The 13,727-nt window shown below is 41.1% G+C and overlaps 1 protein-coding gene across 4 annotated transcripts in view; it reads left to right on the top strand.

The window, feature by feature from the left end:
- The window catches only part of LOC308303928 (vacuole membrane protein 1-like), a gene marked incomplete at its 5' end in the record, with an annotated part of 84,152 nt that overhangs the window by 31,956 nt on the left and 38,469 nt on the right, over positions 1-13,727 (top strand). For all 4 annotated transcript variants that reach the window (XM_080748454.1, XM_080748453.1, XM_080748451.1 and 1 more), the window contains 2 exons: positions 1,092-1,223; positions 13,646-13,726. In XM_080748454.1, coding sequence (XP_080604580.1) covers positions 1,092-1,223; positions 13,646-13,726 — 213 coding nt within the window. The remainder of the gene's footprint in view (positions 1-1,091; positions 1,224-13,645; position 13,727) is intronic.

The raw sequence follows: 13,727 nt of genomic DNA, 5'->3' as shown, positions 1-13,727 counted from the left end.
ATACCTGCAAATAGGGGTGGGCGATATGGTGATAATTATCGTGGAGACGATACAATGTCTCCACGATATGCCTTTTCAGAGATATCGTATCGTGATACAATTGAGGGAGCCTTGTATAAAATCCTGTTTAATCTTAATACAGAGATTCATTGCAGAATTCATTTTGGTCTAAATCAGTATTTCTCAAACTTTAAAATGTCAAGGTCTCCTCTTAACTCTGACAGTATACAAATGAAACCAAATGGACCCAGAGTTACATACTTGTAAAGTTCAATTTAGACCTCCCAAAAGGAACCCAGAGAGTCTAGTTTTTGTCAAGTAACTTGAAAAATAACCATCAAAACCAACGTGAAAAAGAATCGTGATAAAATTGTGTATAGTGATACAGCTTGGGAAAATATCGTGATATTGTATGTTTCCATATCGCCCACCCCTACCTGCAAACTCCTTCGCATGTTGGATACTTTTATTCCATTAGTTTCTAGACCTCCATGTCTCTATTAGAACACGCTGAATTTGCCAGAGCTGCAAGTTGAAAATTAATCTGAACCTGTTTGGTGTATTGAGAGGCATCTTTTGTAGGTGAGGTGCATCAGCTATTCACCCTCCCTTTCACCATGTCGCAATCGACCCCATGACCTTTTAATATAATTATTGGGTCGTTAATGAAATAAATAACAACTTATTTTCTATTTTTTTTTTTTTTTTTTAAGATTTGTTTTTGGGCTTTTATGCCTCTATTGATAGGACAGCAGACTGACAGGAAATGTGGGAAGAGACACGCGGCAAAGGTCGTCCGGATCGGGAATCAAACTGTCGTTAGAAGTGGCAACATGTGTGCCATCTAAACAAGGTGATCACTTGTTTAGATGGTAAATGCTCAATTCTCCTTTGGCATTGTGAACTTTACTTAACCTCTCCTCTCTGTTTTCCCTGTGTGTGTGTGTGTGTGTGTGTGTGTGTGTGTGTGTGTGTGTGTGTGTGTGTGTGTGTGTGTGTGTGTGTGTGTGTGTGTGTGTGTGTGTGTGTGTGTGTGTGTGTGTGTGTGCGTGTGCATGCGTATGTGCGTGTGCGTGCGTGCATGGGAACAGGGTGCAGGCACTGCCATAGGGGAATTGCCTCCCTACTTCATGGCGCGGGCAGCCAGGCTGTCTGGTAAGGATCCGGATGATGAGGACTACCTGGAGTTTGAGGAGATGCTGGAACAGGCCCAGACCTCACAGGTGAATGACATGATGCACCTTAGCCCTTCTCCCCCCTAGGGTCAGGACCCCAGGGGGGTCCCAACATTATTTTGGGGGGTCCCCAGATGATTAGCTTAATTTGCAACATTGTTTTCTCACTCAACAGTAAACAAACCAACATAAGGTTTAAGTGTATAGACATAGAGGGTATCTGCACATTTCTAAAGTGACAATTTATGGACTTTTTAATATCTCTAAAATAGCAGATTATACATTGGCCAAACTGTCAATTATTAGAGGCAGAAATTGTGAAAATAGCCGATCTACATGCTCACAACGCCTCGCGTTGCGAGCATGTAGATCTGCTATTTTCACAATAGTACCGAGTTATACAAAATGTAATGCCTCAACTCTTAGTGCTTCTCAGGGTGGGGGCTCTCCAGTTAAAATATGAATATTTTGGGGGTCGCGGCCTGAAAAGGTTGAGGACCACTGCCCTAGTGGACAAAGTACCCCAGTACTTCTGTCAAAGTGTAGTACAGTAGAGATACTCCTGGTCACATCTTACTCAACTAAAAGTGAAAGTTGCACAAGGCAAGGCAATGTTATTTCTATAGCACATTTCAACAATAAGGCAATTCAATGTGCTTTACTCAAAGCATCAAGCAAAGGAAACACAATTACAGTATAATAAAACTAGTAAGACGCCTCAGGGCGACATGCCAATTCTTGGCCATCTGGCCAGTGATGTACCTATATCAGACCAGTTACCCATATATGGAGACCCCATGTACCCATATATGGAGATCCATGTACTGTATATGGAGATATGCTGTGAGAGCCCAAACATGCTTACTCAGTTATTCGTTATGTGAAAGTCCCATGATGTCTATGACATCTGACATCGTACCTTTTTATGCCCATACATGTCTGTAGAACCAGCCACACAGATAACTGTATGGGCTGTCTTGGCCATCTGTCTTGGCCATATATGGATTCTATTTGTGTGGTATGTGGCCGATGTGGCCTCCATATATGGGCATTCCCACATGAAGTCCTGTTAGATATGGGCTTAATGACATTGATGACATTAGGGAACTCCATAATGGGCATAAAGGTGATTCTGTTGACATCACAGTGAAGCCAGAGCGTGATGTTGGAGCGACAAACCCATTCTGTTAATAGTGGTTCCCCTGACATCACAGTGACATCAGAGCATGATGTCAGAGTGACAAACCCATAGAACAAATACAATTACAGTGCAGAAGAGAAAGAAAAACAACCAGATCAGAATCAGTCAAATTTGTATTTGAGTTTAAGTACTAGGGTATTTGCTTTTAAATATACTAAAAATGTATATAAGAATATACTAAAAATACTTAAAGGAGAAATTACCTATCTGTCTGTCTGTCTGTCTGTCTGTCTGTCTGTCTGTCTGTCTGTCTGTCTGTCTGTCTGTCTGTCTGTGTTTAAGCCCCGTAGCCAAACAAGGGCCACGGGCCGTGTATGCCATTAGCCAATCAGAGAGGGGCAAAGGGTGACATCATAATACAGGTATTACCAGTAAGACTCCCTAATCGGGAGATAAGCGACCGTTGGTCGCTTATCTCCACAATCTGTCGGTAGATAATGCCGGTCTTATATAAGGGTCATTTGTGTACGGTGTGATGTCATACTGATGTCAGCAGTGTGATGTCATACTGATGTCAGCAGCTATGTCTCTATATATGGAGTTATGTTGTTCGTGTCCAAATATGGGGCTTGTGAGGTCAGACTTAGTGAGATTCGTCGGTTATCTCCATATATGGAGGGATGTAGGGTAAAAAACATGGTTGCTATGGTAAACAGTTGGTTGCTAAGGTAAGAAAAACATGGTTGCTATGGTAAACAGTTGGTTGCTAGGGTAAAAAAATGGTTGCTATGGTAAACAGTTGGTTGCTAGGGTAAAAAAACATGGTTGCTATGGTAAACAGTTGGTTGCTAGGGTAAACAGTTGGTTGCTAGGGTAAAACCATGGTTGCTAAGGTGGTTGCTAACGTACACTAACAGACCAGCAACAACAGACTGTTGCCACAGCAACGTACACAAAGGTTTGTGTACACATGTGGTGTGATGTCATACTGATGCGTAGATATGAGCAGGGCAAAGGTGTGACGTGTGACCGACGGACGGACGGCCGGTGGAGGTTTTGATACTAAACTGCGACCTACGGTCGCAATAACAGGTATTTATCCAGTTTATAAATAGGCGATCTCTATGATAGCTATGAAATTAAGCCTTTATATTATAAACATTATTAGAAAAGGAAAGGACGCAAGGCCAGCTAAGGAGGGTAGAAAGTGTTCCTTCCATCGTTTATTCCAAGTCAGTTCTGAGGCCACCAGAGCCAGCATTCATTTTACATAGTCAGTTTACAAGTCCCTCCCCAAGGGAGAAACACAAAGACAAAGGATTTCACATCAACATAACAGGTCCTGAAACACCCCCACGTCATAAATACCTTAACTCTAACGAAGGATTTTGGACTTCATGTTAGGTTTAGGTTAGCTTATAGTTGCTTTATAAAACTCATCAACTTAATCAACATGCAAATGATTATAAGAGAAACACACTATAAAATCCATTTATCACTCTAGATAAGGGTAAGGACGGGTAAGGACGGGTAAGGACGGGTAACACCCCATGGAGCTTTTGTCGCATTCCTGAGCCAATAATTCGATGACCGGGTGGCTGGTCATCAAACTGCTTCTTTAAGTATTCAAAAGTACAAAGTACATTTTTATTTTAATGACATTGCTGTGTTAAAATGTCCCAATTTCCTAAAAAATGCAAAGGTTTCCAGAAATCAAAGAAACAATAATTTTGAAAATAGTTCTACAAGCTCACAACGCGTGTAGATCTGCTATTTTCACTACTACTACGCCTTGGGGTAATATGAAACACACGCCAAGTCTTGACACCGAGCGGCCGCCGCTTTCTGAATTACGCTGTGTTTTAGAACAACACAATACCGCCTCATCAGAATTGGTACTGTGACTTTATACATTGTCAGATTTGAATGTGTCCTGTCCTGATATTATCGTCACTTTACCCAACTACAGCTCCATTAATGTGGGAATAGTTTTTTTTTCTTCTAGTTTGACATTCTAATCAATGATTGAAAAAACAGTTGCAGTTAAGTGGTTTGACCGACAGTTTTGAGGATCCAATGGAGGTTTAGTTAAAAACGTTTTAATACTTTTTTTCATTGTCTCAAAATTTGTAAAACCCACACACAGCCCTAAAGGGTGTTCAATAGCACGGATTGTATATGAAGTAAAATGTATTGACATTGGCCACTGTCCCATGCCTCTACCTCGATCCTCATCCACAGTATGGTGGAAAAGTATTTTCACAATAATCTTGAGTTCCAACCCTGGGTTTCGTAACACCCTGAGAGATGACACTGTCATTTAAAGTGACTCCTATAAATGTTCCGACAATGCAGACCAGCGCAACATATGTAAATATTTGCCTTCCACCCACTTGAACTTGTGAATGGAGGAATGAGAAACATGCAAGTGGTTTTATCCTGGCTTAATCTAACCTGTCTTCTGACAGTCATTTTAGGGGAATGCTTTTCTCTTCCTGACAATGTAGCTCAAAGCAGTTAGACACTTTGTGGTGTATTTAAAGGTTTATCTTTGAGTTTGTGGCTTATATGACAATAAAATGACTCCATCTGAATGTACAGTATATATCTTAGGGATATTTTGGACACTCCTGAAGGTGTGCGTGCGTGCGTGCGTGCGTGCGTGCGTGCGTGCGTGCGTGCGTGCGTGCGTGCGTGCGTGCGTGCGTGCGTGCGTGCGTGCGTGCGTGCGTGCGTGTGTGTTCGTGCGTATGCCAGTCAAAGCAATGCTTTCTTCAAAGCAATGTTGCCGTAACGTAAGAGAAAGGTGAAAACTATATTTGCAGGGAGAGATGTGAGAGAGTTTAATCAACCGTCTGCAAGCCTACAGATGGATATTTGTTTGTTTGTCCCAAATACATATTTTATCATCCCCAAATGCCTAGTCTTATGTGGTTACAGACATTTCTTGCACAATCATTAAGTACTGTATCTGTTATATTCATCTCAGATGAGAACAGTCACATGACACCATTAAAGGAATATTCCACTTTCAAAAAAACTTTTGGTCATTCTATTGTCTAATCAGGCTTTTATGAACACCCTGAACGGTTTTTAATTTGCTTGATTCAATATTTAGATATTTCGCGTAAATGTTACCAGGCCCTCCAGTCCCAGGCCTCTCCCCACACACCCCCATTGTATCTTCAAACTTCATTTTAACCATGATAGATTTTTCTGGTAACTCATACTACCCTCCTAATACGTGAGCAGGCCGTGTTCTTCCGATAACTTTTTTCATTTATTTTTAATAATAATTTTTTGTATTTCATTTTTTCCATTTTCCCAAATAATTATTAAAAATAAATGAAAAAAGTTATGGATAAAACACGGCCTGCTCACGTATTAGGAGGGTATTATGAGTAACTAGAAAAAATAATGGGTGTTTTTAATGAATCGTATCATGGTTGAAATGAAGTTTGAAGTTTGTGTGGGGAGAAAAAAGCCCTGTTGAAAGTGGAATATCCCTTTAAGCAGGGTATGTTGGAATGACTCTCCCACTGCATATTCAGGTAATTTATATACTGTATGTATTTTACTCAGCAATGTGGAAACACAACTATATATAATCATCTCTATCACTTAGTCCTTTACTCCATGTTCATGACCTTTCCATGGCTTTCAATATCTAGTACTTTTGATCCAGTGTTTGTAAACATGAAATGTAAATCTAAATAACAATTTGTGTGTCAGAGATTTAAACCAGTAAGACGCCTAAGGGCGAAACGCGAACTTGCCCTAAAGGGCGAGGTCGCGCCATCTGTCTTGGCCATATATGGATTCTGTTAGTGTGGTTCTCCTAACAGGGCAACATCTGGGATACAATCCCTTTTATGCCCATATATGGAGATCCCTAACAGAATCCTCTTTATGCCCCTGTTAGATATGGGCTTAATATTGATGACATCAGGGATCTCCATATATGGGCATAAAAGGGATTCTATTAGAGTGGTTCCCATGACATCAGAACATACAATCCCTTTTATGCCCATGCATGGAGATCCCTGTCTGAACCCACACCACTGTGATGTCACCTGTTTATGCCCATATATGGAGATCCCTGCTCTGAGTATCTGACATCACTGTGATGTCACCTGTGATGTCACAGTGATGTGTCAGGGGAACCACAGTGTCAGGCGTTATCCCTGCTCTGTGTATCTGACATCACTGTGATGTCACCTGTGATGTCACCTGTGATGTCACAGTGATGTGTCAGGGGAACCACAGTGTCAGGCGTTACCTGTACGTATATGGACAAGATGTGCCGGTTCTGACAGAAAACTGCAATCTACGGTCGGAATTATTTCCCATTTCAAACTCAGAGAGATAGGAGTCTTGTTATTCTGACCTTTCTAGCCAGGGACTTTACCAAGATGGCGCCCAAGTCAACTGACGTCTCTTAAAGAGACTTTGCTGTAATAACCAGAGAAGTTGAGTGTAACAATGAACCAGATGTACTGTAGTTGCTATGCGATTGTTGAATGAGAGGTGTCAGAGGTTACCTCCCATAAGGTTTACAATACCTACTTTAAAAGTCCATTGTTACTAATGCCATGGACATCTGGATAGGTTGGCACCAATTGCAGCCCGAGCTTTAAGACCACATGTGTGCGTCTAGAGCTCTGACATCACCGGACCCACTGATAAAGTCTCGCTCCCCACCAGAACACTGAGAAAATAGCACAGTGTGTGGAAGAGCCAAACAGAAGACACGTCGTGGGCGTAGAGAAGCTTTTGTCTTCGTTTTATGCGTTCCTGTATTTTGTGTTTATTAATTTTTTGGGGAGCATCGTCTGTTTGTCTCACGTCTTGTCTGAATGAAGTGGAGATTAAAAGGGACATTGCATGCCTTAGTGTTCAGTCTCGCTATCGCTTTCGCTCACTCACTCTCCTTTTCACTCTCTTTTTGTGATTCCTTTGACATCCCTCCCTCCTTACGCTCTCATTCTTTCTCATGAGCTATATTCCCATCCTCTGCATCGCTCTCACTTTCTGCTTGTCTCTGTTGATATCTGATCTGGCAGCCTTATGTGTGAGTCCGTATGTCCTACTGTCCGTCCGGACAATGGCATCAACAGCATTTTATCGCAGGTTGCTTAAACCATTGAGGAGCTCCAGCATACAGGCAGCGTGTTTTTGTCTTTGTGATGATTTTACCTTTATTCGGATGTTTGGGGATCCTTCTGTCTCTTGAGGCGACCCATCAGCACCTTAATCTTTTGAGCATCACTTGTTTTATCGCTGTACGGTATGTTTTTGGTTCTGTTTTTTGTCAGAGGGGACGCGAAACTGATCAACATGAACACGCGGATCTATCTCAAATCACCACTGTGTTGCTTTGAGAGAAGGCTCTAAATCAATAGAATAAGACCGCAGTACATACAGACTCAAATAGACACTAACGGAATTGACACAAATCAAACTGGACAACTGGTAGGACTGGTGTGTGGGTGACATGGATTGTTGCATCGAGGACAGGAAATAGTAAGAAATTGACACTGTCACCGACTCACCGCCCATGGGCAGCAGAGCTGGAATAAGATGCTGACTTAATCTCTCACTGCCCAAGTCATAGGGGTCTCGAGGTGCAGACACTGCTATTTCTCTCGGTCTGCACGTGCCAACTTCCTGCCACATGTTCACGTGACACACAGCGGCAGATTACTGTGTGTCTCTCTCTTTCTTTCCTTTTTTCTCTCCATTCAAAACAGCTATTCAGGAGTAATGAAGTCATCCGCTCTTCCAACGGGTCCAGACACTGATGTCATGAGCAGCGGCATTTCTTTCCACTTAAATCTTAGCTCGGTACAAAAGCCAAACATTTTCATGGCCCTTAGGAGCCCAGGAGGCATCCTCGATATAGACATGGAATGCCTTGGGGGTGGGGGGGAAGGGGGGGTTATGTGGGGGCGTGGGGGGGGGGGTCTTACATGGATCAAGCCCATGACTGCTTGTAACACGATAATGAAATCATTTCCTGCTGGCTGTGAGGGGACTTTTTTTTCTTCTTCTCTCCCTCGTCTGGCAAGGAAAGGGTTAACAGGCTGTGAATTCTTGATTGCCAACTCCCAGGATCGTATCTCCTGTAAGTCAAATGAGAGCCATCTGCGCTGGGCGTGTGCCTGCCTCCCCTGGCCTACTGCACTCAAAGGCTCTCTGTGCTGTGGTTTGCCCTGCCCCGTCACGTGACTTCTCTGAAAGTGCCCCCTCCCTCCTCCTCCCCCTTTATTTCCAGTAAACTGTTTGAAAGGAGGGGGGTGAGTCAGAGTAAAACCAGCTTCCCTTTAACCACAGCTTGTTAAAGAATTTGTCAACGTGGACTCAGGGGTGCATTTTTTTTTCCTTCTTCTTCTTTTGTCCAGATAGATTTGAATTTTTCTAGAAGGGGACTATAGGACCCGGTTGCGTCAGGGGGTCTACTTCCTGTGCCTGCGAGAGAGAGGGAGAGAGAGGGTGGGGGCTCAAGCGGAGTTAATGAGATGAACTTTAGCCATCTCCCTGTCGGCGCTGGCGACCGCGCCGGAGATGGGTGTCCTGTGTGTGTGAAAGACTTTCATTCAGAAAAAGAAATACTGAGAGGGAGAGAAAAAAATGTGTGTGGGTGTTGACTTGTATATAGGCTATGCATAGATTTTTCCTCGTCTGACACTTACATTTTCCCCATTGAGCAGATTGCTTTGTCTGTTTGAACTCCTTACCCCATCAGCACTACAAGAGCCTTTTAAAAACATTTTGGCTACTTTTTCGAAGGGAGTTTCCATTCATGAGCGAGCTATAATCTATATATAAGTATAGATTATACAATCAAAAATGGCTGATACATCGCGCATAATATAATGATGCATTCAATAAAGAAGAAACAAATGTGAAAAGCATAAACGGTCTACCCCATATAAAACATGTAGGCCTATGGTTTGTTGTATGTTGTATGTTTTCCATGTAATTTAAAAAGTTCTGAGAAATGCAAAGAAACAATGTTCCTTGCCACTTGTCTTCTGGCTTTCCATTAATTGCCATCATCTCTGTGGCAACAATAAACATTTACATTTTAATGTCTGTGTCAGGGACAGTACCAGTAGTAAATTACAGGCAAAATAAAATCAAATAAAAAAGTTTTGGCTAAAACCGCATTATGATCTGCTTCTTGAAATGGAGCGGACATGATGCAATTCAACGGTAAGAAGTAGAAAACCCAAAAAAACAGTCAGCAAAACGTAATCAACAGTCCCACGCCACATGGACGTGGGGTCGTCAGCGTGGATTGCTGAGTAAAGCAGTTGTGCTGAGTAGCCAAATCTGGAGCCCTAGTTCCATGGTTTTAATGACACTGCACCCTTGACAAGATCTCCTAAATGTAATTGCTGCTGCTAAGCCCTGCCCTGGAGGCCAGTGGCGATGGGGGCGGGTGGGTGGCAGGCAGCCCTGGCGACGTGCCTGGCAAAGATGGTGATTTTCCATAAGCCGCCAACAACAGAGTCTGGATGTCTGAACCCCAGCCATGGAAGATAGACGCTTCCCTCATCCAGAAATGCAGAAAAGCGAAAGAGTTCAAGTGCACAGTCCAACTGTAGTAAATCACAACTTTATACACACACACACACACACACACACACACACACACACATACACAGTACACACACTTTCCCCGCCCTTCCCCGGGACCCCTTTGTCCATGCTGTGTTGATATTCTTATTCCCTCCTTATTGGATTGAAATTGAAAGATTAAAAAAAAAACTAAACTGCGCTTATGCAAACAATGCAAGTGTCATGACGTCATGAAGTAAATGGGTTTTCGTGGGGCCAAACACGTCCGTCTCCATGGCAGTGATTGGATATGCATGATTCTGTCCAGTCGACAACACAGTCGGTTGTCAGGTAGCGCCGGTCCAGGCAGTCCACAGCGGTTCAGCTGTAAACCATACACATTCCTTCCCCCAGACACCCAGCCCCGTGTCCCACCTCCTGAAAACACACTGCACACACACACACACACACACACACACACACACACACACACACACACACACACACACACACACACACACACACACACACACACACAGACAAGCAAACACAGGGAAAGAAGGCTAGGCTGGAATTGAAGTAGCAGGCTTGTCTTGGGGGGGGAGCCTTATGTGATTGGATGGAGAAATGCAAACTGTTAACCAATCAGATAATTCAGTGTCCATGTGTACCCCCCCTCCCCTCCCCCCTCCAGTCCCCTTATTAGGCTACCTCCGTTGTCTCTCAAATTTCCTGTCCGCTGGGTTGGACAAAAGAATGTCACTTGTACTGTACTGGTTTTGTTGACCATATTTGGTAGTACAGTATCACCACCATTCCCCTATCTCCGGTTTTGATTTAACACTGTGCTTGAGAGATAAAGGCGTTATAGATGTGCGCGCGCGCACACACACACATACACACACCCCTCTTATCATTCAACCATTGCATTCTAGAATTGTTTATTTTACTCCTTTTGCACCTGCAGAAAATATAGACGATGCAAAATGAACTTGTCCAAAGTGATTAACGTTTGGAACGCAAACAACCAATAATTGAAAAATAGACCTTGTTTTGAGACGCACATTTTGAGCTATTTTAAATAACACCCAAACAGATTAAAGCTCCTCTTCCCATAAAAAGTATTGACAGGAACTGAAGTTTGTTAGAATTTAACAATATCACATTAAGAAAAGCCAGGCTTGTAGTTTTAAAAATCACAATGACACACAGAGGATCTTTGCTAACTTTGGCTTCATGTATTCATTGCCTACAATTGTGTAATTGTATGTGTAAATGTACTGCATTTCACCAGGAACTTTGTCGACTTTAGTCCTAATTACATCTACAGTATGAATTTTGTATTGATGAGTCTTTGAGTCATGTATAATTTGGAGGTACAAAACCTATGCTAAAATGAAACATAAAACATGCACACACATGCATTTTAGAGGTTTACAGGTATAAAAAGGTGTGTGAAATTAGTTTTTGTGCAAGCTGTATACAGTATATACTGTATGTATTATACATATTTTTATACATACACACAGAAGATATAATTGTCGCTTGAGAAAGGTTCTCCTGTGATTTATAAAATATATTATCAAATTTGACTTGATATCCAATTCTCAGTTTGCAACAAAATATTTTAAGTGTTAACATTTCACTAACATGGAAACATAACTTTGCTTATTTTTTTGTAATGCATTTGACATCAATTTTATATAGTTATTTGTGGTACAAATTCTTTGTTTTCCACAAAATATATGGAGCTCCAAACTGAATGTTTAGTTGCAGAGTTGAATTAATTTATTTTCTACACTTCTACTACGCTACTCAGATTTTAGACATAAATTACAGCTCAAAAGTTCTTAATTGAATTAACGAAAACCTGTGGTATACAATTAATTATGCCATAGTTTACCTTATGTAAGTGTGAAATGTCTCATCCAGAAATGGTGTAAAACAGTCACAAGTTGATCCAGCAGAAGAAGAAAAAACTCAGTATTCCTGCTCAGTTCCCAGAACTATTTTAAATAACACCCAAACAGATTAAAGCTCCTCTTCCCAGAAAAGGTATTGACAGGAAAATCCATGCCATTGCTGTGAAAAGAGGCTTTTGTGCGTATGTCAGGAGGGTTAGGGGAAAAGCAGTAGAATAAGTTAGAATATGTGAGTCATTGGAATGGCCAAAGTGCCCTGTCTTGTTCTCACATATCCAATGATAAAGGATTTAAAACGGCTAGAGGTAAGACACATTATGGAAGCAAGCACTTTAATTATCCCTGATTCACATGCCAAAAAAGGTTTTGAAATTTGTTTTAGTAATATGTAAGATTGTTAAATTAAAGAGTGGATTTCTGCAGTGTGAATGGTAGGGAGAGGGTTTAAATTGTGGTCAGTGTCATAGATAAAGGAAGGTAAAGGAACATGAAGGTTGAAAGTTTTATTCATATTAGTGTGTGTGTGTGTGCATGTGGGGGGGAATTACTACTATTCTTTTTAAATAAATATATTTTTGTCTGTCAGGACGAGATTCAACAGGTGGTCTCAGTCTTTGTGACTAATTTGTGAACAAGGAAGATTTCGCTTCACTATAAGTTCCCCTCATTTTGCAATTTACACAGACACAGTACAGTTAGATGTAGATATATATTGATGAAGTTCAGTGGATGAATGCTGCCAATGTCCCAAAAATATTGTAGATTCAAAGAAAAGATGCACAAAATTTGTACTAACATGGGAAATACACATATGGTTTAATTAATTTAAGTGTCTATAAAGTCCTAGAAACCTATATCCAAATGTCATTGACAGTTGTGGCAGTTGTGAACCTAATTAATGAAGGTGTGAGTATCAGTTTTATGTGTGTTCACCTTTCGTAGTCAGTGATTAAAACTGTATTGAAATAGTTTTTGTGTTGGGCCCGCTTGGTGAAGTTGAAAATACTCATATTGGGGTGGTTGCACCTTTGCTCTCATTAAGAAATAAATGCACTTCGTAAGCAGCTTATTGACACATTATTCGTTTCATGTGAAGAGTGGGGTATTTTTAAATGTGTACTTGAGAGATTGAATGACATTACACCTCCTGTTTTTATTAAATGAACAACTGAAATATCATCTGACTTAGGCAGCGCAGAGGCATCTTAAAAACTATTTGGAATTGGACTATTAAATGTGGACCTAAATAATGCAACTCATTTTAACACACTTTGACACTAGCAACAGGTCTCCCAAGTTTTCAACATTTATAATCGTGTTAGTATAAATATTGCCACAGATTCTGTGAATTAATGTCATACTTGACTTCATACAGTAACTCTGAAAACATGTAAAAATGTCATGTCTGAATAACTAACAATATTGTGAACTGTTCAAAAATTGCAATTGCCCTGGGAACTCTTTAATAAAATGAATCTGGTCTGCCATTTGGCACAAGCAAATGATGAATTGCTTATTAGATAACATATCTTTCGTCACTGTGAACAGTTTGAAATGACACATCATGATGAAAATGATTCTGATAGATACTGTGATATACATATTTGTTACCCTGACCCTTAACCACTGGCAAGGGTGTTTAAATCAATTTCCATTGTGCATTTCTTTATGCCTTCTGTTGTAGAATTCAGTAGATTAAATCATCAACCTGCCTTTTCAAAATGAAGCATTTGGAGAAATGATTTGTGCAAACTGCATGTCTTGATCTACGTGAGCGAAACATCACTTGAGTCTGAATAATATACTGTACTATATATTTATTTCCCTTTGCTTTTCCCTTTCAGGACCTTGCCACCAGAGCAAAGCTGGCAGTGCACAAACTGATCCAGAGTGTTGGATTCTTTGGAATACTGGCTTGTGCTTCTG

This window comes from Nannobrachium achirus, assembly GCF_963921795.1.
Source record: "Nannobrachium achirus genome assembly, chromosome: 19".
NCBI classification, from domain to species: domain Eukaryota; kingdom Metazoa; phylum Chordata; class Actinopteri; order Myctophiformes; family Myctophidae; genus Nannobrachium; species Nannobrachium achirus.
Note: the sequence above shows the minus strand (reverse complement) of the source record. Positions and strands in the feature narration are given on the sequence as shown.